Here is a 26,105-nt window from a genome sequence, read left to right as displayed (position 1 = left end):
AGGTTGTCATGGGTTATCCCTTAAATATAAAATACTCTTGTATAGATCATTTAATCATAAAAAGAAATACTGATCATGCTCATAGTCTTAGAAAAAGACCCAAAAAGACACATGAATCTGAAGTGTCATATAGCTGAAATCTTCAGCCTCCATTTTTCATGTAAAAATAAGCTTTTCAGGTTTGTGTAAGAGAACAAATGTAACCGTTAAAACTTTTTTTTAAACTTTTTTTTCACTCTTTAACAACACAAAAATCTGTCAAAAAATAATCATAAATTAACTTTCTTTTTTTTTTTTTTAAATGCTTTATGATCTCTGACATCATATATGCAGTAACATATTCTTTTACCTCAGTGGGGAAACGCTGAAAGAATAAATAAATAAATAGAGTGCCATAATCGAAGAACTGTTTTAGATTAAAGGTTGTGAAAACTGTTCTGACAGCATGTATACTACTCGGGGTCTAGTAGTGTCCTTCTGTCTGCCAAATTTTCAAATATAGGTTCACCTGTGACAAGGTATTTGTTACCAATGAATAAAAAAACATTAACTTAAAGTCCATGACAGTTAAACAGAGAAGCATTGATTTCTGAGAGAGAAAAGTAACAGCCTTGATAACAGCTTTGTAAAGAATGGTAGAACATAGATGGATATGTACACTAATGTGTCCCAATATTCTACAAGAAGAAAATAAACCACTTTTTTTACTCAAACAGAGTCAATATCATGCATCTGCCAAGAACTTTCTGGCAGCAGAGCCTGTGTTGCCTCAATCTTGTCCGCAGGTGGAATGTTACTCTGTTGAGGAAAAGACCGACCCTGGTATAGCAGCTTCTAATAGGTCATGAGTAGATAGTGATGACCTCCCGACCTCCGCCTCTGACTAGCAGCACTCTTTCCAAGCCTTCCGTCAACACCTCCAGAAACTCCATATCTGAGGTGAAGGCTGAGAAAAACGAACCAATGGCCAACTCACTTTTTATGTGTTTTTATGTGATTTATGCAAAATGATCTTTTGATTGATCATATTGGCAAAGGATACAGTTCTCATCTCCATCTGTGTTTCGAGGTGGTCCTGGCATGTTGAGCAGCACTAATCGAGCATCGTGGGACCTATTTACTATTACCTCGTTCAGTTTCACAGCTGTGTGCATTCGCCGTACATTGGACTGATCCCTGGAGTACAATAAGAGGGGTGAAGGATCACAAATATTTTTGAACAATTTCTAAGAAAGCTCACAGTGTTTCAAACTGAGAAACATATAAAAACAGAAGATAATAATGAGAAGAAAGGTTCAGCATTGAATGAGAGGCAGTAAACACTAATGTGACTCACGGTTTGAGGCTCATGAGTTCTCTGAAGTTTTCTGGTGCATTGTTTCTGTTCCTCCTCTCTGCCTCACATTTCTCTCTTGTCCACGTCATCTGAACCTTCTCTGGGGGAGCCTCTACCACTTCCTCCTCCTCATCTGAGTATAGACTTCCCATACGTACCAAGGAGTGTCTGTCCTTAACCAGCTGGGCCTGCAGGGGCCATGGGTATATATGAGGTTTGCTTGTCATTACACAAGATTTTACTTATACTGTTACTCATACCAAAATATCAAAATGAATATTGATCATGTTAAATTCCCACATTGCACCACTACAGACAACCAGTAGTATGTAATATGAACTAAATATGAACATGAAAATACAGTAATCTTAACTGTTACTCTTGCATTATGTTTAAGCTAATTTTCAGGAACAAATATAATACACAAAGAAATCAAACATACCTCTCTTTGCCTCTCTGCACTTGACAGCCTCATTTGCCTCAACATCTGTGACCTTTGCTCCATCATTAACGTCCGCTCATAGGTGTATGCTGAGATGTCGCTGTCATGCTGAAATCACATTTGACAAATATAATTTTATGGTGGTTATTGCAAGCACAACAGAATGAAAAAGTAAATTAATAAAAGTAAATGAATTCATGTAAATGAAGTGTTTGTTTCTCTGTCTGTGTGGATGGATTTCTGCTCATGCTATCAGTTAGGTAGAGGCAGGCAATGGGTTACTTTTTTACAACCCTCTATTTTGTTGTTGTGGTACATTTTTTTCAATCATGTAGTGAGCAAATGAAATGAGTTGGCCCTTGACTTTTAATTAGTAGTTGTGTAAGAGGAACTGTTACCATCTCTACCACCTCCACCTCAGCCTCGATTCTAAGCTGGTAGAGGAACGTAGCCAGATCCTTCTTCATCTGGATGCTGTTGTCATCCATCTGGGCTACAGTGAAAATGCGCATTCTGCATTTTCTCCAAACCTAAAATGCAAATAAAACTATGTTATTGCCACAAAGCAGTTACCCACAGGAAGCATACTTTTACATAGCATGCATTTATTTTGTTTTTATTGAATTGAAATCAAATGAAAATTAAGTTCCACATCATTATAACGTAACACGCATTTATGAACTTGGTCTGTTTTTTATGTTGTTGTTTTTTGGGGTTTTTTTTAAATAAAATATTAGAATTCATAGAAAAATGTTATCAGCATTGAAACATTCAACACATTGCATCTTCTATTTGCTTATTGGAATAAAACTCATATACAGTGAATTCAGTGACATCTCACTTTATGCTGTTTGAGCAGGAAAGGCAGCAGCATCAGCATCCCCCCATCATGGACGATCCACCACACATCAATGTTGCCATCTGTGAAGCGTTCGTGGTTGCTTGGGTAGAAGGACACATTTTTGGGCACCATCAGTGCCAGGTGGGCCGCTGTGGTGCAGCGGACTGTGTCTGAGTAGAGGTGAAAGCATGAAGAGTGAGATATTCACCTTTTCAGCATTAATACTGTAGTTTAAAGAAGTTAACTGCACAGTACAAGAGGTTATACATTGACATCATGAGAATCACACTGCAGTTATTTCTGTACAAGCCAGAGGAAAACTATCACAGACTATATTTTAACACACCAAAAACTATTTACTACTACTGTCACATTACAGCCCATGGTTATTGCAACTACAAGTTCATAATAGTGAGTTTGTTGAGCACATGAACATTTAGGCATGACACCTACATACATTTCTGTAAATAGTATACAATCAAAGCTGATTTCATTTAGACTCTTACTGATAAAGGTCTTCCAGGCACGAGGGTCCTCACTCTGCCTCCAGCCATATGGCCAGCCCATCACCACAGTATTGTGTTTCATGCCGCCGAGACCACACGACTGGATCAAATGGACAATGCCCTCCCGCACTTTAGATGCCACTACGACCTGACAGAAACCCTTGACTCGCTCGATCTCCATCATATTCTTAATGGCCTGACAGGAAAAAGATGGGTAGAATGAACTTTAAAGTAGTAACTATACTGAAACAATTATAAACCATGATGTATAATGCTTAAAAACTGTTCCTACATCTGTTAAAATTAAGTAGGCCTTGAATTTTCATCATTAAGACTTGTGATGCAAAAAACAACTGTTCCACAGCTGAAAATAAATTAGTACACGCTTTACCTTCTGTCCCATTCTAGAAAACACTGCTCTGTTGAAAACTCCTGATACACAGTGCATGTATATTGGCAATCAAGTATGAGTAATTTATTTTTCCAGTTAGTGTCACATAAACAACAAACTTTGTTTCACTTATTTACAATTATTTACTAAACACATCACAGTATGAAAAATGTCCCCATATCTGTCCCTTATTTTATCTGAAATGGCTCATTGGCAACATGCTGCAAACAAGCTGTTTCGAGCCACGCCCTTTGATTACAAGATAAACACTTAAAACCAATTGCTGGTGAAGAAAAACAGAAATTCACAGTGATGTATGTTAACGCTTCATTGAGCTTTTCAAATGAAAAAAAGGTGTTCATTTATAACACTTAGTTGCAACACACTCAGCAACACAGCACAACAGACAGCATACATCCATATCCAGTATTTACCTGCTCAGCTGCCTGCATTTCCCCATAACTGTCCAGAAAGTTGCCCTGGATAACAGAGCCCACAATGGTCAGACCCTTTCCTGCCTTCAACTGGGAGGCAAACGTCAGCAGACGGGGATATTTAACATGAAGGTCCTCATCCAGCTTCAACAGCACCAACAGCTGAGGTCTGTAGAGTTACAGACAGATAATATGAGACAAAGGTCAACATCAAAGGTGTTGTCCTTGCATCCCTTGTTGAAACAATGTCACCCAAGTTTTGAGAAAAAATATTATTATTTTCATTGGTTGCTGTTGCATATATACACCTGGTATCTGGCTACCATATACAAGAAATGCACTCTTCAGAAGGAAAGTAAAATCTTTCGAGAGGGACCCCAAATATATCATACTCCAGACCTACAAGCAGTTCACCTCTAGCCTCATACCATTCGTCTGTCCTTGCAGTTGCTACGATACATACTGCTAATATGCACTTTAAATTTTACATTTTACACTTTACAGCATACTATTTAGCATTTTAAATATCTGTTTTATTTTTTCATATGTGTTGTTGAGATAATGTGTGCATGTGTGTGTGTGCTCAAAGCACAGACATGAGATTCTGGGGGGGGGGGGGGGGGGGTCATTTTATTGATGTTTGGCCACTTTTCATTCTTCAATCTGCAGTGAAAACTATCAAGACTGGCTATTGTGCCACTCTCTTAATGCATTTTAGTGAGTGGCAAAGAAAAGTGCAGTATCAGCAAAATATAACTGACACACTCAACAGCCCAGAAAGCATGTAACTACTTCCTCAGGTCACAACTTCCCGACACTGTTCTACATTCATTCTTTCCAGATGACACTTACTCGTTATGTTTCAATATGTACAACAGCTGGTAGTAAATCTTTCACATATTGCTTATGATGTACAGCATTATCATCATTCTGGAGGGCCATTTTAATGGACAGAAGGGGACCCGCTCATTTGTTACATTTGTCCATCTGGTTCACACACTATTTTACAAATCCCACTCGTGAGAGTTTGACAAAACTTACTGCTTCTCATTACATTCCAACATGCCGTGTGAAACATTTATTTGTGGTGAGACAATGTGGGATGTTTTATTCAGCATTATTTACGTGAAAAATACATGTATTACACAGAATGTGGCCTCTCAGAAATGTGAGTATGGTGTGTGCAATGTTTGTGAGGAAACATTCAGACCATCTCCTGTTGTTTCAACTGTACCTCCAGTTCTTGGTATGCGGTGGTCCAGCCTCTAGTCTTAGCAGTGCATAGCGTGCAGCACTGAGGGACAGTCCCCTTATGCCATCTCCCCACTCCTTTTCTGCTCTGTTTTTGGTTGTTTGTATAAGAGACAAGACACAGATAAGGGAAGACAGAAAATGTAACAGATCAGCTGTCCTCCAGCATTAAGCACAGATACTGAAATGCAGAGACACAACCATCATCACCCCAAAAAATATAAATATTAATAGGACAGGAAGACAAAGCAGCTTAAATGTAACTTTGACTCCATACATACCCCTGGTACTCAATGTACTTGTAGATCATCCCAGCAATGCCCATGGCCACGATAGCATAGTACCAAGAGGAGATGAACATTAGAGCCAGACACATGCTCATACCCAGGAAGGATAGAGCCCTGAGGGTGTAAAACACAAGGCTCAGAGATTTGTTTTTGCATACCATGAGCAGTAACATTATTTAGAAATATGCATAATGCATGGGCCTCTCCAGCTGGTACTGTATATAACATTTCATGAAGGCAACTGTAGCATGAATCTTACTGAGTTGGACTTGCAATTGAAAAAGTTTGTCATTTAAATGCCTGACAAAGAAAGGAAAATCTGGCTGGGACAACTTTGTTCCTGAACAAAACTTACCTGGCTGAAGTGAAATAGTTAAGCCTTTTCTTGCACCATGTACTACAAATAATTAAGGACTAAAGACATACAAATAAGTAAAATAAGTAAAGCAATACATCATTAAAACTGTACTCACCAGTGGTAATATTTGAATCTTGGCCTCCAATTGGGTGTGCGTAACAGAGTTTGTACAGCACAGGCTAAGTTTACAAAGAGATAGCACATCAAGAAGAACCTGTTGAATAAAGACAATGAGAACATGGTGTAGCTGGCCTTTAACAAACAAATGTATGTAGATAACATATTTGGGGAGAAATTAATATGAAAGTGTTGATAAAGGTGTGTTTGTAGGTGCAATACATATTTTTGTATGTGGGCTTACATGGAAAGGATAGGAGCCACCATATCCAGGGAGGCAATAAGGATACCCAGTTCAGCTATGAGACCAGTCAGCAGCAGTGCCCATGTAGGCTCTCCGTTGCTCTTTCCATGTCCAAACACCTGAAATAAAAAATTCAAAACACATGCAGCCATTCAAATCACTTCTTGTTTGGTACTGTATAATATTCAAATAAGACCGAAATCCAAACATTAATAGCAACATTTCCAGCACAGTATTTTGCATGTGATGCAGGAGTTACGCAGAACGTACAAATGACCACATTAGACACGAACAAAAGAGTTTTTTCTAACTGTATGTTCCTCAATTCTGTAGTCATTTCTGTCTTACAGCAATGTATTACTGTACAATGGCATTTTTTTCTGAGAATGTGAAGTCATTAAACAAGGTATGATCCACAATGTGTAGTAACCTACCCTGAGGAAAGGAATAATGTTGTCCTTAGCAATAGCTTGTAGAAGACGTGGAGCTCCAGTGAGGGACTGCAGGCCTGCCCCCACTGTGGAGAAGAAGGAGCCAATAACAATCACCCACGGAGATGGCCAGGAGAGAGTCCCCACTACCAAATTATTTCTTACTGCATCCCCAAACCTGCAAATACATGTTGACTGAGAATGACTCGCAGTAATTTTTACCATTTACAAAGTGTTTGTAAAAAAGGGGAATGGTTGTGACTTGCTGTAGCACACAAATTAACTTACTTGTCCCTCAGGACTGCTCCTTCAATACATGCTCCAAACAGGAACACAGAACTTAAATCTGGATGCAAGAGGTCAAGGACCCTCATGTGACAGAAATATGTGTATCAAATCTATTTTTGTATCCTGTTTGAAGTGGTAAGATTGCAAATCTTACTCTGCACTGTTACCAAAATAAGGATACAAACAAGTGAAGTAGTGGTAATAGCTAATATAGTTCCCACAGGGATTGATTTCTGAGCGTCCCGGAGATCACCAGATCTGTTGGAGCCTGCCATGATACCTACAAAAACAAGAGGACAGTCAATAAAAACAACAGTCTTGTAAAAATGGTTCAACTGTGCCCCCTATTGGCTGGATCTAAAAGTGGTTTGAAGCTTCTCTGTAGTGCTGTTTTGGGCATCTGTGCAACAGTTTAACTTACACTACCATCACCTTCACTGGCCTATGCAAAAATGATTACTTTTATTTAATGTGATCATGCTGCATAAACAATTCCATTGGTCTGTCTAAAGAGTCACAATGTCACTGGTCAGTTTAAAGGTCTAACAGATCAACCACTAGGTTTTTACACTCAAGCTCTTGTCACATTCTTAATTATATTTTGCAGATTATTATCTTTTTAAGAATTAAGTTACTTGACTAAAAGATTGACACTTAAGTTGACTGGTTTATGATACTGTCTTACCTGTAGCAGATGGGAAGAAGATCCCCACCAGAAGTGTGAATGATGTAGCAATGTCTGCCGACACATACATGCCAAAGCTCTCCAAGGTACCATGGGCATCCACTGACTCTAGGCCAGCCTTCTCTAGGATCTCCCCTTTCTGCATGTAGTCACTCCACATGTTTTCTAATACAGAGAACAGACACAAGTTATCAGCAACAAGATGTCCAAAACATAATGATTTACTTTTCTAATGAAAAAATGTTTGCTGCCTAATGATTTTTTTGGTTTTTAATTTTTAATGATTTGAATTGTTCAACATACATGGAATCATTTGAGTCTTGGTCAAAATATCATGCCTCTTACCACTTATTATTTAATTTACCTCTGATAATCCCACTGCCCAATCCAGGGATGCCCTGTATCTCTGTCACATTGTTCTGAGTGAAGTAGTCATCACACTGAGTGCCACTAATGTTCCCCGGTGGGCAGAACATGTCCCACAGCTGACTGGGCACTGTGATATTGCCTTTCATTACAGTCTTTGCACACACATCAAAGCGATCTCGGACCAAAGTCCTGTTGCCGAGCATGCAGATCCTATAGGAATAATATGGATAAATGTTGAAATTATTACTATGTTATTACAATTTTTTCCACCACTAACCACCACTACCATCATCATCATTGTCCTCATCATATATCGCTTCTTTATGATCATAACTAAAAGTAATGTTCAGCTTTATCAACATATAAGAAAATAAAAATGAAAGATATAATTCTTTGATAGAAAAATCCACATTGTAGTTGACTTATTTGTCACAGATGGGAGAGAGAATCACAATGATAACACAAAAGTATGTAGTTTCCATGTGCAAGAAACACTGCAAATGTTAGCACTCTCATCACCATAAAAAAAACACTATTTCCATATTAAGGTCCCCATGATTCCAATTACCTCCTGTTTAAGACATGTTTTTCTAGCAATTTCCTCTACAGACTTACGGGAATTCTGGCGGATGAGTCATGGATTTAAGTGCCCCAGCATAGATGGAGACAATTGAGATAATGACGCAGGCGAGGAAAAGAGAGGCCAGCTTGTTGACATATTTGACTCCTACAAAAACCACCACAGCCATCAGGCTGAGGCATAACGAACCGTAGACTCGCATATTGTTCAACATGGCACTGTCGGTCCCATGGGGGTCTGTGGCATGAAAGATGGCCGCCTGAGGGACCAGATATTTCTGAAGAGAAATAAATGACAACAGGACAGTCAAAATGCAGATAATGGCTGATACAGTGGAATCATATTGGAGCATAAAAATGTGAGCTGGAATGTGACCACAGAATTATATTTTCACAAACTAACCAAGAAGATTTCGATGGCCCCCAGAATGTACATTGCTGAAGCAAACGTGGTGCCCAGGTAGAAGCACAATCCCACAGCTCCTCCAAACTCTGGGCCCAGAGAGCGTGAGATCATGAAGTATGCCCCTCCAGCTAAAACAGTAAAACAAGCTGTTACAAGCTCCTGTTTTTTCTGCATGCAGTAGACACAACAGTTAAATTCTGCTGCCACCAAGTGGAAGAATAATGGAAATATTCACTTTTACACTTATTCAGAACAGCCACAAGATACTGTATCAAGGACTGACAAGTATGTATTTGAAAAGTAGTTTTATGGTGTAATAAAGTTCAATAGACTGCTATAATATTTGTAGTGCTGGCAGAGGATACATGCAGGATAAATGTATGATAAGGGACTTCCTCCATAAATTACCTGGAACAACACCATTAGTAGCAATGGCACTCATTGATATGGCTGTGAGCATTGTCTGCAAAGAAAAGGAAAAAATTAATAAAAATGGAGAAGCACTCACATACACATTATCGACACTTCTAATCTGTACGTTAATAACCACTGATCACACTGACAGCTCAAAGTCATGTAGCACATCTTCCATTAAACAGAGCATAATCTCTTGGAAAACATCCAACACATTTAGCATTTAGCCTGGAAATTAATATGACTACAATGTTTGTGTAAAAAGGTTTGGATAATTAATTAATTAATAAACACACTGTGCGGAAAAAGTCAAAGTGACAGTCTTTGCTCTAAATCATTGCTACTGCTTATGCAACCATGTGGATTCTATTGACTGGTTAGCAAAAAAAAAAAGCTGGCTTATGTCCCACATTGGTGGTGAAATCAACCCTGCATAATGCTGTATACTGTATGTGTGCTGTATGTGTGTGTGTGTGTCTGTGTAAAGTGAGTGTGTGTGTGTGTGTGTGTGTGTGTGTGTGTGTGTGTGTGTGTGTGTGTGCGTGTGCGTGCATACTAACACATGAGCAGCACATGAGGACAATCAGTAGGGACTGTATGATGCCAGCCATCCCAACAATCCATGTCAGTCGCAGAAAAAGAATGACACCGAAGATGTTCTGGAGACACGGCAGGTAGACACCCATCAACGTGCCCATGTTGGGAGACTGATAGACAGAGAGAGGGAGAAAAGGAGGGGGAGAAGAGAGAGGGGAGAGTATTGAGCCTGACATTTCAGGAAACAAGCATATTGATCATTAGTATTGATTGATGTACTTTTTAAAAGGTCATTCAATCATGTCATCTGCTTTTGCATGTATCCAGGTCCTACAGAGTCACTGCCTGACTGCAGAGCGTGCAAAGGCATAAGCAATCAATCAACAAGTCTTAATACAAAACTAGAACTTGGATAGGGAGGCAGTGAAAGAGCCAGAGGTTGAGGATAGTGTTACTAAACCTCAGATGACTCAGTGTACACATGGTAAAAACAGCAAGACATAGTGCTCTGCTCTGCCCTGACTCTTGACCTTGGGGGTCTTCCTACGGGAGGCCTCAGCACTCTCCTCCTCCTCATGCTCCTTAGCTCCCTGGGTGATGTTGGTGTAGTTGACCAGGCGGCTGAGAAGAGAGGAAACCTTCGGCCGAATGTCCAGCTCTTCCTGGAAAAACAGAGAAACTGAAGTTAAGTTAATCATACTGACAGTCTATCATCTGACAGAAATATTAAAAAGTAATAACAACAGACCTCAAACAAGGCCAGATTCCTGTCGTAGAAGTCATTTTTCTTGCTCGCAGCATCAGCACTGTTGAGAAATGGGCTGTCTTCCTTATGATTCCCATGTCCTATAAGAAGGAAAAAAGAATGACAATAAAAACAAATTTACTTTGTGTACATGCAATAAGTTGAGCTATTGGGGCGAATAAATATATTTTCTTCTGTAGATAAATCCGCAAAACCTGCAATAAAAAATTTGATAAATATAAAATATGATCTGCATCACCCTGCCTTAAAATCCCTGATTTAGAGGATGAAAGCAATGTTCATCTAGATCTCTCTGAAATCCAGGTAATTATTTGTAGAATTTAAAAATGAATATAATACAATTTATATAACATATTCAAAAACAGTTTCATTTTGCTTCTCACACATGTGGTACTTGTTTAAATACATATGACATTTAGGTTATCAAAGTGTCTATATTGATATAGTGAGTCATGGATGATCAATGAAACATATATTTGGTTTCAAACAATGCTACTTACTGTGAATAAAGTGAAAATAATTTATCGGAGATAATCTAGGCATATCCAGATTTGTAATTACATGAAAACATTTAAACACTTTCTTTCCTCAAACAAATATTTATAAAATATTATAAAAAACAAAAAACAGCAGGCCAGCATCAGTGCCTATACAATAATTGACACAAGAAAGAAGAAAAGGAAGAAGAAAAAAATCTATTCTAGTTCTTATGCATGAAAGTCCATTTCATTTTCAGCAAACTGTCACTACTCATTATAATTCAAATACCTTGATAATCTTTCATGTGACGTTAAACTCTTGACACATAACTGATGCAGTGGAGCTGCAGTAAAATATCTACAAGGTCAAAAGCAGCACTGACCACTCTAAGCCAACAAAGCAAAGTCTGGTTGATAAACAAGCATTTAATTAGATTTTACTCTCATTAACTTCTGCTTTTGAAGAAAAAAAGGAATCACGCAAAAATGAGCACAGTGTCTGGGCCAATTATTGCACACAAAGTGGCACAGCAAACTTTATCACACACACGGCACACTCAAAGATATGTACACGCTACATTACCTAGAAATGACCTAATTTACTTAAATTACCTAACCTTGGGTTATTAGAGCATGTAAACCTCAACAGCAGCATCTTAAACCCCAAATTATTCCTGCAACAAAAAGTCTGCCAATTTACCAAGTTGGCATGAAATAGAAAAATATTCTCATCTGTACTGAGAATACCAGAGTTTGCTGCAAGTGATCTGGCTGAGCTTCAATGCTGGTCCTCACTCACCTGTGTTCTGTGTCCCACTGCTGCTAGTATCACTGTTGGTAAGCATAGTTATGCGCTGTGTGCAGTCTGCAACAGAGAACTCTGTGCTCAAGCTTGGGGAATTGTCGATTACTATCCAGGACACCCGGTCACCCAGGGTGAACACTCATTCAGGGGCCTGATTTAACACATGGTGCATGGAGAGGGGGGCGAGTGCAGGGTATAGTGCTAATTCACTCATTCACGCACACACACACGCACACATACACACATGCAAGAAAAATGTCTGTTCATGGGGATATAATATCCTTGACGGTATCTCAAAGAGCTACAGTTTAAAATATCTAGCTGATACAACAATCTCTGACTGAAAAATGATCTGTTTAAGTTATCAATGAGAAAGATTTCCTAAGACTTATATTTCTCTTGACTTACATGAAAACAAGGTGATCAGTGGGAGCATGAAGACCAGATGTATATTGGTCTGTCTTTCCAAACCCAAACACTGACACAGCTGAATTGTAGTGATACTTGGGAAGTGATAAGAGTAAAAACAATGCCAACACTGTCCTCTAGTGTCATATTTCAGTCAGTGGCATAGGAGAACATGTATGTTTGAAGCAACAATGATGGGAGACTACTGAAGATGAGAAAGGGGCACTGATTAACATACTGTAAGTGAAGGCATAACTGGTCTTTATTGGGTGCAATGCAGATGGAATTTGTTGTCATGGAGTGAGAGATGTAGACATTTGTCCTAACAAGAACTGTTACTTAATAAATAAAAAATATAAATAGTGTAGCTTTCAAATCATTCTATTTGTTGAGCTAACTACATATAACTCACTCTAACAATAGGCTGAAGAGACAGTGGGGGTCTCTTGTTAATAACCTCACATTAAGAATCTAATTAAAAAGATTAAAGATTAACTGGCCTGTTATGAAGGCACACAAGAGTCCCACTGTGTGCACAGAGTGGTGCACAGGCTTTACGGCAACGTGTACTGGCATGTCACTGTGCCCCCACCTTAATAGCTCAAAGCTACAGCCAGAAGATCAAAGATTGTCTGTGCCATAGGACAGACAGATTTACAGCAGGGAGAGAACTTAAACAGGGCCGTACATGACTTTTACTTTCATCAGGTGAGCATTTAAATTACTCTAACTCATTGTTTAATTGTCAGCAGTGGCTGACAGGTTTCACATTAAACAACAGTGGTGGTATGGTCTACACTAAATCCATGTAATAAATAATAAAAATATAGAAAAATAATCAACATTCTGTGTGTTCATTAACCTTTTCTGCTGCACACTGTTAACAAAATTGGAGCATTTGAGCTATTTATGTGACAGCAACTGTTATGTATAGGCTTCCAAGACAAAAATAAACTGTAGGTTTGGCCACCACCTTTAATTCTAAGCCCCAACCAAACACAACATGCAACAAAAGTCCAAAGTAAATGTTTTGACATACTGCCTGGGTGTCAGGTGTGTCAAGATATAATTTGCTGTGTGCATTATTTACAGCTATAGATCAATTCATCTGAGAAGATGCTAGGTTGTCAATTCTTTTCAAAGTTCAAAGTACATGACTCCTAAACAAGATCTACCTTCTCAGAGATAATCTGCAAAGAAAAACTCAATATGATTTATTTGTTATAGGTCCAAGGAACAAATTCCAAAAAGCAGCTTTTACAAAATATTTCCAGGACTTTTCACCAAACACCAAACAGGTCATTAGTTTTCTTTATCTAGACTGCACAGTCTACTTGGATTAAGAGTTTTTTCCAGTTATCTTTCAAATGGACATTTTCAAAACCACTAATGTTCAGGAGAGAAAGAAACTTTACAGTAATGTGTCTGCGCTTTTTAAAGCCGATTAGACATGGAAAACGATATTGCTGTCCATTAGCTCCTTAGGGTTTGAAAAAGCCTCTTTGCTAAACTTCCTCTTTAATGAACATTTAAGACTTAACACTTAGAGGCAGAGAAGTCATACAGCTTAGCTCACTCTACTTTGTGCAGTTAGTTGGCAAGGATGTTGTACTGATTACAGGCGTTTGGGGGTGGTATGTGTGTGAGAAATGGTGTGTGTTTGTGTGTATATAAATGAGAGACAGTAAAAGAGAGTTTATGTGCATATCCTTTGCTGCTTACTTATTTCTTCATTTAATTCGCTCCATCTGCATTACACACTGCTTGCCTTCAAAGCATAGCTTGATATGACTGGTTTTTGCAAACATGGTATAACAGTTGCTGGGCAGTAGCTCAAATGGTAAGAAGGTAAATGTGTATTTATTTCTATAGTCCATTGTGTTTAGCTCATTATATATTTCTGGGCAGAAATAATTCTTCCCTTCTTCTTAGACACTCTCTATCAGGTTTTCCAACAAGGTCAATAACACAAAATATGGGGAGAGAATCTCAAGACTGAAAGTTAATTGTACATTAGTTATGGTGCACCAATGTGGAGGCAGGATGACACAATTAAGACTTTTTTTGTATTTGTCATAATATATTCCATATTATAGTACAGAAATTGGGTACACCACAATTGCAGTACACTACTGGCACCAGAACAAAGTAATTGGTACATGGTAATAAATACAATATTTGAATCAAAGCAGATGTCTTTATGAATATGATGTTAATTTTGGCTAAAGATGGGTGTCAAACCGGTTCCTCGTTCAGGAATAAACTTTCCAGGGAGACGCACATTTTTACAGTATGGTGTGTCAATGCTGAAATGATTGCAGTCAGTGAACTGAATGTCTCACAGTTCAATGTAAAATTCAGTAAGCAACTCTGATTGCTCACTTTACTCATTCTGTAAAGTAACATCACCTCACATCAGTACTGCATATCTGGAATATGTCAATCTCTCATTTACTCTATATGTAAATGCCCTGAAAAGGGAGTATTTCTATGAGAAACAGATGGACACAATTTCCCTCTGGTCACATCTGTATTGATTGAGGTTTTAATATACAAACATTGACATCAACTACAGCACAAACTACACTGTGATGTGTTATTAATACATACATACATAGACATTTTGGTAAACATACAGCATAGTCTATTAACTACTGTACCGCCATATAGTTTCCTTGCCACACTATTACACAGACGACACTGGTTAACATAACACAGTTAGCATCATTTGTTTACTTGCAGTCGTGTTACTAACTTCATAACTAAACAATACAAAGACATATCGTGACACCAGCACTTTTCTTAGCACAAATACACATTTAATGAACACAACCATTAACATGAACGGTTTATATGAGGCACTCAAACCCTCTGCTGGAGCCCTGCAGTAACTACCGCTACTCTTGCTAGTTTTGGGTGACATTATAAACTTAAAACATAAGGAAACACAGAAATAATTATTATCACAGTGCTACAGCTGACACAATAACATTATAAACACAAAATCAACTATAACTTTGGAATGCTAATACTGCACATTATTCAATCCGTCACATAAACAGTATTGAACTACTGGCCTGTTTTTCATAGAAATTTAGGCAAGTGTTGTTCTATTTCACACAGGCTCCAATGTCTGCTAGACTATATGGGTAATACTTGCCTAATCAATCCCACACACCCAATTGGCATGTACATAGCAGCCAATCTGGACGCACCAACCAATTACACAGTATAAAAGGCAGTGTCTCGCTGCAACTCCCATCCCAAAACCACCTCAGTAGGTGGCATAGGTTGCAGGTCCTTAAATAGAAAACACTGCCTGTGCTCATGGAACTAGGGTTATGATATTGTAACCTTCTTTCTATCTAACACAGGCTCTACCCTCTGTGGGTAGTCTGTGGATACAGTAGGCAGAGGACTGCTATGCGTACTGGTGTAGCTGAAGAGCAATTTTCTTCCAGTTGATGATGAAACCTAAATGAGTTATGTGCAGCACCAACATGGCTGTGTGCATAATTGCCCATTCTCTGGATCTGGCCATGACAATTAGGTCATCTAAATAAAAGAGGACCCTCATTCCCATTGGTTGCACAGTGGTTGCAGCACTTGCTGAATGTGCCAAATGGCAGTTCTCGTAGGCAGGAGCTTCATGTGTTTCAGTACCACCTCAATGTAAAACGCATCTTCAGGTTAAAGGTGGTGAACCAGTCGCTTGGTTGAACCAGTTCCAGCAATCTCCTGAAATTTAGCATTTTTGGGCAATACAATGGTACAGAATGGGCAGATCCTAAATGGGTCTGAATCCTCCTACCAGGAAATTCATGGTCATTCGGAGAGAGGAACATGGCAGAACTGGAGTGAATAACCCAGTCTCAGCATTTTGTCTATTCACTTTGATGACACACATCTGTGACACCATTCCTTGTAAAAACATGTCAGAAGACTGGTGACCAGCTGAGGTCAGCAGCCAGGAAGCTGTGATATTCTGATGTGGCCATTTCTGCTGCCAAACTTTCCATAAGTTGAAGATTGGCCCAAAAGGGAGGGGACTGGAACAGAGTTGATGTCTACTTTCCTCGGTCTATGTGCGCACCTTGGGCATTACTCCCGAAGGAGGAAGCAATGCTGCTAGCTGCGCAGCAGATGACAGCTCAGTGGTGTGTTAGTCGCAGTGATGCCCAACACTCCCAGATTGTTAACTGCCATGGCCAGCTGTATGGGCAGCTGTAATATTTTTACAAAATATGCAGCTGCCCATGCAGCTGTATATTTCATGTCCCTACCCTGCACCAGCAGAGGCTGTGGCTTACTGCTCAACGCCTAGACAACCAAGTAAGGAATCAGAAGGACTGCGAGGTCCTTTTCCAGGGGGGGGCATACCAGGACAGCCCAACTCTGTGTAGCCCTCCACTCTCAGTAAGGAAATCAGTCCTGTCACAGGTGCTTTCACTTTCAGGACAGTTAGACACTCTGACAAATGTCTATGAGAAGAGGCTAAACTAAGGCAGGTTAAGCCGGATGAGCCAGGCCGCAGAAGCCTTCATGAAGCCAGTTGACTGGCTTAGGCATGATGGGAGGGCAGAGAGCCTTATACACTCCACCACCATAACCTACAGGGAAATCATGGCGAACTGAAGCTGGTAGTGGATTTCCAAAGTTCAGACCCAGTTATTATCCGTTGTTCTCAGTCAAGATGACTTGTGATGGCAGTGGCAGCAGATGTGGAGGGCCAGACAAAACAGTGAACTCATCTTGGCCGACAGTGCACAGGTGGTGCACAGGTGGTGGCTGCATCACGCTGCTCTCTGCAAGGTCCCATCTAAGGCAATTGAAGCAGAAGAGATGGGAGGAATGAGTTTGGAGTGGCAACTCCATCTGTGCAGAAGTAAGATCAGTGAGCTGATTTCTCTTAAATAAGAAGGATGTGAGCTGCAAGGAGGAGCTGCTCTTTATACTGTATGGAACACACAAAATGGGTAAGCGCATCCTGATTGGCTGGGTATGTGCATGTATATTTCAGTAGGTAAATGTATGCATGTGATTGGAGGAGAGTATTACCCATAGAGTCCAGTAGAGGGCAGAGCCTGTGTGCAATAAGATAGCAACACTTGCTTAAATTTCTATGAAAAACAGGCCTACACAGTGAATTTCAGTATTTTATAGAGTAACTGTTTCATCATGAAAAAACAACAAATCATATTGGCAAATTTTAGAAGAAAAATGCCTTCCTTATCAAACTCAATTCTAGCTTTATATTAAGTTGTTTGGTTTCATTGTACTCTTCTATCCTCCTTTGCCTGTGGCTAGAAACATGTCGCAAGAAACAATGTAATTTTGCTCTAGCAAGAGAACAATGTTAAGTTGTAATGGCAGCACTTTATGCAGAGCAGCATCTGAACAGAACAGAGGAATGGTAACCTGCTGAGTCTTACAGCAAACCATATTAACTTTGATGTGTTCTAATGATGAGAAAAGGACTACAGCACAGCCTGATTACCTCTGGGGGTAAAGGTGGTGGGAAGAGGTGCATCGTACAACAGACTTTCAGAAGTCACAAATAAATTAAATTGGGATTCCACTAGGTGTATATAATGACTAAACAAGTCACTGACACCCCTTTGTGCATATACACAGAACCATGAACCATGGTACAAAGTAGATCAACTTGTTTGTAAAGGTTTTCCTTCAGTTATGATTCCCAGATCAGTTCTACTCTCAACAGTTTTGCTCAAATATAGTAGCTGAATGAAGGAGCTTCTTTCTTCAAGCCAGAATTCCCTACTCATATTTTCTGAATCACAGTCAAAGTGCTTTTCTAACAAGTTTCACATGTTTCACATTCACTGTAGACCCAAGAAAACCACAGCAAAAATCATTTATGCATGGACACTAAACTATCTATGTTTTTTATGTATTACTGGACTTGTTTTTCACAGATCTCTTTTCTTAGTGTCTGAAGTGAGGCAGTCAGACCCAGGAAACACTGAAGGGACTACATCCCCCAGAATACAGGAATCCTCAGGAAAAGCTGGCAGCACCCATTGGAAAAACATAATGTAGACGTGTTCTGTTTGCTCTGTTGCCACTTAAAAGCTGACTAACATAAGCAGATAGAACAAAGGTGGCAGATAGTTGGATGAATACACAAATGGCTTGACAATTGCATCATTGGAATAGTTCTCTTAAGAGGATGTATCAGAAATTAACTGTCTTGTTACATCTTCTTTCACACACAAATCTTAATTAGGAGAGCATGATCATTTTTGCCATGTGTATGAGTGTGTGTGTATGCGTGTGCAGCTAGCTGTATTTGTAAGATCTCTGTCATCAGCTCCACATTTCTGCTGTACCACAGCGTGTTTATCTCTGCATGGATATCTGAGTAGCATGCCAGACAGCATGACAGGAATGGTTCTTCTATTCTCCAGAATTACTGAAGGGACACACAGAGGAATTCTGCAAATCCTCCACTCATTAAAAAAGGTTCTCAGGAGCCAATGCAGACAAAAAAAATAGAAGAAGAAATATAGCTGAACAAATCAATACTTATATTCACAAAAAAAATCATTCCTACAGAGCATTTTAGCATCTTTCAACTTATTGTTTTGATTTCATAGCCCACAACATTTTGATTTATCTAACACTCTCATCAAATTAATTTCCAGACACAGCAGGCAACTATTTTCATAAAATTAAAATTAAAAAAACCCAAATAAAACTGTTAAACCAACAATAACCGACATGATGGACAAAGTATGAGAACACAGTAACATAGATATTTTCTTAAGAGTTGATGGAGACCAAAATAGAACTTGAGGACTGTTGACTTACACTAGCCAGTTGGCCTGATGATGCTAATGTTTGTTCTTGTCTTCTCATATGTTAAATGTCATTATAAAACATTAATTTAATAATTTTCTGCTTATTAATAATGCACTTTTTCCACTCAATTGATTTGTTACATTATTGGGTTTTGTGGCATAACTGAAAAGTCAGTTATCAGTTTTCACCATTCACAATAATAATAATATGAATACCTTCTGTTTCATGGACGGTGTTTTTTTTTTCAAAACTTTTGGTACTATGTTTTAGTACTATTTTATAATATTTCTACTATTGTCTCCACTTTGCTTAATGGCTATGAACTGTGAGAACACCAGGGACAAGCATATAAATAAGTACAGGACTTCATCATTCTATTATTGACAAAGTTTGATTGATTGTACTTTAGGATATGTTAGAATGTTGCAAATAAACCTACACTTCTCACTTTTATGAACAACATACAGGCAATAAAATGAGCTAATGGCAGAGTAATAGAATATGTCCACTGAGGACAGGTTGTGTTAAACATATTTATACATATTGCTGATAGTCTTTTCTTTTTGCTCGTCAAGTAGCAGTAAGAAAATAGCAAGAAATAGCAATAAACTTTCCTCCCTGAAATGTGAATGCTTTTTCAGGGAAGTATAATATAGTGCAGCACTGTGACAATGACCACAGTGTTAAGGCTAGTCCTCTCCTGTGCCAGACAGAGCTGAGTTCATAGGCTGAAACAGATTCTACACTGTGTCACTTCCTCCCTGCTGTAAACGTCACACTGTGGCTGAGACACACAGCATGTTCCAAACCCAAACCCACCACTCCCATGATGAAATCATCCAGTAGACGCAATCACTTTTAGTTTGTTTTACCACTACTTTCCTATCCAACTTTTTTCACATACTGGATTGGAGCAACATCTCATATGCCACATGTTCCAAATTTCTTTCTGTACTTTCACCCATCAAATCTATGTTTAAACATAAGCATGGCAAAATCTATCTCTTTTCCATAATTAGAGATTAGAGATGCTATCTAAATGCAGTCAATTACATTGACTTGAGTAGCTTATACTGTTTAGTTCATTATCAGAATCAGAGACAGATTTATTAGGTAAGTAGGTTCTCATGTACAAGGAATTTGCTTTGGTACAATGATGCATAACGATGAAAAGTGCAAGGACCAAAACATACCAGCACTGCAAGATGCAGTAGCATATGTCTGCTTTTATTTTTAATAATCGTGATGTGAAGTTTTGTGAACAAATGTGCTAGATATTGTCAGATAAAAAGTTCTGCAAAAGTTCACAGTATGAAGTATAAGGATATGTGCAATACAGAATATTTGTAAGATATGTGTTAGTGTAGTGCATAAGATGTGGACACGTGTTAGTTTACCTGTGGTGTCAGTTGGGGTCAGGATAAAAGTCATGGTCAGTAGGGGTTCAGGGCATTAACTGTGGAGTATTACAGTCAATGCTTTATATGGTAATAGAATTCTTATTTACAGCATTGAAATCCAAGTTGTTTTGGCCACAGCAGGATACCAGATGGTCAATCTCAGACCCGTAGGCAGAGTCATCCCCATCAGAGATGGGCCCAATGAGAGTAGTGTTGTTTGAAAACTTCAGGAGCTTGACTGACTGATGACTGGAGGTGCAGCTGTTTGTGTACAAGGAGAATAGTAGAGGGGAAAGGATATAGCTTTGAGGAATTGATGCTGTCAGACAGGAAGTTTGTGATCGAGCCGCAGGTGGAGTCAGGCTCAGAGAGCTTGTCCTGCAGCAGGGGCGTGCTGACGGGTGTTAAAGGTGGTGGCTAAAATCCACAAATAGGACCCTAACATAGGTTCCTGCAGATTCCACTGCTGGGGGATAAAGTGGAAGACCATGTTTGCTCCACTTTTCACAGACCAGTTGGCTCTGTAGGCAAACTGCAGAGGGTCCAGGAGTGGGTCCGTTTTACCATGTGTTACCATTTGTGTTTGAAGATGAATGGTAATATACAGCATGCCCTTTGCTCCACCTCGTCATTCATTACAATCTTCCTTCCTTCTTCTCCTCTTCTCTCCCTGCCCAGCGTGTAGTCATCTTTGCAGCTGTCCACTAAATTCAACGGTCATTGTTGTTCCCATGTTTCAGGAAGCTCTGCTTGGGTGGGTGAGTGAGACTTATGACAGCAGGAAGACAAGGACAGCAGCAGGCATGTGCGAAAACTCCCTCAGAAAACTTTCAGGGTTATTTCAGGACAGCTGTGTCATCAAAACCTTTTTAGAGAGCATGAACCAAAGTTCTGCTTAGGCCACATCATAACCATTACCCTCTAACACTTATGAAGTACTGCTGTGTCCAGTATCTTAAGTGTATTAACATGCATTTCTGCTGTATGAGAACACTGTGTGTCTTTAAAGGTTGACTTCCATGCATTCCAGAACTATACACCCCGACAGCTAGGTCAACATGTGCTGAAATTTCTTGTTATGCTTCACATCAGTCAGTTTACTTGAACCCTGTGGCACACTGAATCACGGGTCATCTCACTTGTGTAGTGCAACTTGTTGCAAATTATATATGCTATATGAACTCACAGAAGTATACATTTATCACTTCCTTATACAAACACTGGAAGCTCATTAACAAAGTAACAGCTAGTTAGATGAGTCTTCAGCCTTTAATTCTGATCCTTTCTGATGTTATTCAGTAGTAACAAGATCACAGTCAGCACGATATTCACTGCTAGACAGCTGGTAATATAAATGAATGGCCACCAGTGTGTGGATTTGTGTCCAGCCTGGCCTTCTGGGCGCTTGGTTAAGTGTGGGCGCTTCATTTTGATGGCCACGCCCATGTGAGTTTTTTATTAAAAAGAAAAAAATCAGTTCCCCTGGTTTGTTTTTTCTCTCAGCCCACACAAATCAGTGCAGCTCTAACATAATCCTACCCAACGGCTACAAACTCCTCACGCCTCCACTTCTCTTCCCGCTATCCTCCCTTTCTCTTCTGTCGGTACTGGCCCCCCTTTTTCTATGTTGATACAGTGGAGAAACAAGTGAGTGACAGTGAAAGACAAGCTCAGGCAGAGAAGCGAGGAGGGAGAAATCTGCTCCTGTGTTGTTGAGCAGCCAATCTCTGTGTAAGGAAATCCTCCCCTGGCACAAAGAGAACTCCATCTTTTGTGTGGAAGCACTTGAGGCCTTTTCTTGTTGTGGTGGTATTGCCCCCCCTCACAAAACCCCACCTCCTTGTGTCTTTCCCCATAGTTCTCAACCCTGTCATTGTTTCCCTTTGTTACTCCTCTGTCCCCCAGTTTATCTGAAAAGGTTTTCCATATCCAGGAAAAAGCACCTTCCAACTAACAAAAATAAGTATTTCTCCGACTCTAAGTGAGCTGTCAAAAACAGACCAGTATGCTACGAAACTACTTTCTGACCCTGGAGAATTGCCATGGTAACCATACAACCAGCTGTTCAGAAGGCTCTCAGGACAAAGCAAAACTTCCCCATACTGTGCTGGAGTCCATTCATAAAGTATCACTTTTAGGACACATTTAAACATTTTCAACTTCCAAATAAGTCACCACATGTCAAAGCTGAGTGATAAAGAGCTGAGTAAAAGTTATTAGACTTACCATCAGAGCTGACAGTGTCTTGATGATCAGGGTAGTCCTGTCCAGTGTCCCTGTAATCCACCCAGTTAATCCCCTCTAGACTGTCATAGCTGGACTCAGCTCGATCCTTTACCGGCACCACTGTGAAGTGAGGCATGTTTTCATCACTCTCCTGTGTGTCTCCAGCTCACACTCAACATAGCAGGCTAACTGTTAGCCAGCTTCAGCTCAACTTCCACTAATGGCAACTACATTCCACTACACTGCGCTCACTTCCTCTGGAGGGTATTATCATATTCCCCGCCCACAGACCAGCCCCTCCTGGGCTTTTTGTGTGAACTGAAAGGGTATGGCGGTCCCAGGGAAGCACTTGGGAAGACACTTACACCCCCCAAGGAGAAGGAGTGACCTGTGGGGCTCAGCCCTGGTTGAAGACTTAGTATAGTCATCCCCAAGTCATACTTAGTGAGAGGTTCAGGGAGTGTAGGGTGACCCCTTTCTGCTGTTTGTGTCATAATGACTGCTAACAGAGTAAACCTTGTCTGTTCAAGGTTCAGACAGTCAGTCCTCTGTGTGTGGGGGCCTTTCCTAAAACACACACGCTGCAACGTGGCAGTTTGGAAAATAATCAAACTTTGTTGGTTAACGGGAAGCAGAGAGTGGAAAAGGTAGGGAGGGGAAAACAGACAGACACTATGTCAAAATGAGAGGAAGCAGAAAATGCTAAAACACTAAACAGTTGGATGCCATGTCACCATTTGAACCCAGGGTCATGAAACATATGAAATGTAGCTTATTTTCTTCAAATTCATGTAATTTATTATGTTTTATAATTTAAGACGTCTGCAGTTGTTGCAGAGGAAAGGTTGGGCAGTTAATTGCTATGACATCATTTAAAGCAAGTTGACTTTACCCTCCTTTTTCCAAGAATAGTAGCTATTCTCAGACCATAAAAGCAGCACATCAAAGACTCCCTAGTAAGGCTGTTATTAGACAGATCCCTTTTAAGGCACTTTTAGACCTTTATACTGCTCTGTTCGGATAGCAGAAGCTTTGCAACCTGTTTGTGGATCTTGGTTTTTTAGGCCTAACTTTGAAATAAAAAGACACTAAAAAATAATCCACCAAAGTGCTAAAATAGTTACAACTCACTTGGTTGATAGGCTTTAGTAGATGCTGGAGAGACAGTTATACTTTATTGAAAAAAAGGAAATATGCATACCTTAACCCTAACCCAACCCGAACCAAAACCAATCACTGTGGACATGAACAGTTTTATTGTACTGATTTTCATTTTTTTGCTATATGTTGACATGAAAAATGAATAAATTTGTTAACAAAAAAAAAACAGTGATAAAGTTAATTCATTAAACACGAACAGCAACAAGGTCAACCCCTTCTATTAGGTTGGGTTCTCTCAGCTTCTTATTAAAAGTTGTTCTCTGCAGGGTTGTGAATGTGTAATATGTGCGCTGTGCTGTTAGGAGGACTCCTACTGGTAGGATAGGCTCCGTTGTGATTACAGCCTTGGATCTAATGGTCTCACAAATAGAATAAAGCGTTTACAAGTCTGAGTTTTAAACAGTTTCTTGTGTCTTCATGTCAGTCTAGTCTGGTTTTGACAAGTTTAATTATAGTGCTTTTAATCTAGACCTAGTCTAATATGGGCTGGTTGCAGAAAAAACAGTGACATCACCTTTTTTGTGTTTTACCTAATGGATTTTTTTTTTTTTTTATAAAAGTGGGTTTTAAACATTGTTCAGTGCAGTGGTGAAAATTATGCTGTGAAAGCAGTGAGAGGACAGCTATACAATAAGCTGCAACTCATTATAAATCTCCATAAAGCCAAATGTTCTCATGATAATTCTCTGCAGGTTCATCACGTTTTTCAAGTGAAACTATACATTTTCATTTGATACATTGTTATTCCAAAAATATAAATTATGGTTATGGTACACATCATTAACACAACAAACTCTTGCTGAAAAAGTTATTTTTCAGTTGTTTGCAAATATCTGATTTTTCTTTGGTACTTAAAAAAAAACCTTATAGTCCTGTCCATTTTGCCATCTGCTTCTGTCGCCTCCTTCCAGACATATGGAGGCTTTGATGAGATCTCCTGACTCACTTGTTGGCTTGGCAAAGTAATACACATGAGATTCCATCGACCAAATAAGGTTTTTTCCTAGATTCACTTACCATGCAGTGTACAAGTGAGGGTCAGTGAGCAGCAGGCGGGCAGGGCCTGACACACTCCTTTCTTCCACCACAATTATTCAGTCTTGTGGAAAGACATGTAAGCAGGAGGGGCAGGTCCCAGGAAACAGGAGGCCCATAAGGGTCAGTTTGTTTACAGTTTGGGAAAAGTCTTGATAATCTCTTAGCAGAGGTAAAATGAAGTGAGAAAGTACACCAATGCGAGTTGCTCACATCAGTGCTGGCTTCTTATCACTTCAGAACTTACCTAGAATGGCCAAATGTCCTTGTTGAGGACAGTTCATGCTTTGTACTTAGATACAAATACTTTAAAAAGTGGACTGGCTGTATGATTTGAAAAAGTAAATAATAAATGATTAGTGGTAAATGAGAAGGTTCTTTCATCAGAATGATCTACTCATGTTTCTCTCGTCATCTTTTGACACCCCTGCTTTCCTCAATGCTGTGTTGTCCCATTGCCTTATAAGGCACAGTACTCAATTCTGTGACTTGTGAGTATGGCTATCATCCACTAGAGGGCAACCTTTGAGTACCTCAAACATCCTGCACAAAACATTTAGCCTTTTCAGCCTCTGGATCAGAGCGTAAATTATCATCCACTAGATGTCAGACTTTTAACACCAAATAAATATTACAGCGTTACACACAGTATCAGTCAAAAGTTTGGACACAAGGTGTGTCCAAATGTATACATATATAAAAGATAACCATAATCCCTATATTTAATTTGACAAACACTAATAGTCAATCACACAACAGATGACAAAAAGAGAAAATAGTCATAATTAGTTTTCTAATAAAGTCCTCATATAAATGCTATATATATATATGATATAAATAACATCATAGAAAAACAGAGATGAAGAGTTAATTGATTAACTGATATTTTACTTTAAAAGTCTGCTTTACCCCTGTGTTCTGAACATGAGTGATTTTAACAACTTCATAAGTATCAAGAACTATTGATAACTCAGATTCAGTCATTCAATCAATCAATCAATCAATCAATACACACAGCATGTACCAATCTTGTGTTGCGAATTTGATTGTTGGTACTATAATCATTGGAATAGATTGGAATCCTGTG

The 26,105-nt window shown here is 39.3% G+C and overlaps 1 protein-coding gene across 1 annotated transcript; it reads right to left on the bottom strand.

The window, feature by feature from the left end:
* Window positions 1–287: 287 nt before the first annotated feature.
* Window positions 288–23,200, bottom strand: slc12a4 (solute carrier family 12 member 4). The gene is made up of 24 exons (XM_053323970.1): window positions 22,823–23,200; window positions 10,665–10,762; window positions 10,447–10,578; window positions 9,940–10,086; window positions 9,374–9,428; window positions 8,963–9,093; window positions 8,596–8,837; window positions 7,976–8,190; window positions 7,612–7,776; window positions 7,108–7,206; window positions 6,927–6,984; window positions 6,642–6,816; window positions 6,208–6,326; window positions 5,962–6,060; window positions 5,483–5,602; window positions 5,185–5,289; window positions 3,951–4,119; window positions 3,126–3,321; window positions 2,620–2,789; window positions 2,177–2,308; window positions 1,779–1,886; window positions 1,337–1,524; window positions 1,043–1,176; window positions 288–934 (listed from the first exon to the last, which is right to left on the bottom strand). The coding sequence occupies exons 1-24, from the start codon at window positions 22,956–22,958 to the stop codon at window positions 843–845; spliced, it is 3,285 nt and encodes a 1,094-aa protein (XP_053179945.1). The 5' UTR covers window positions 22,959–23,200; the 3' UTR covers window positions 288–842.
* Window positions 23,201–26,105: the final 2,905 nt, after the last annotated feature.

The sequence above is a fragment of the Scomber japonicus genome, chromosome 1, assembly GCF_027409825.1.
Source record: "Scomber japonicus isolate fScoJap1 chromosome 1, fScoJap1.pri, whole genome shotgun sequence".
Lineage (NCBI taxonomy): Eukaryota > Metazoa > Chordata > Actinopteri > Scombriformes > Scombridae > Scomber > Scomber japonicus.
The sequence above is the reverse complement of the archived record's forward strand: the minus strand, read 5'-3'. Positions and strand labels throughout refer to the sequence as shown.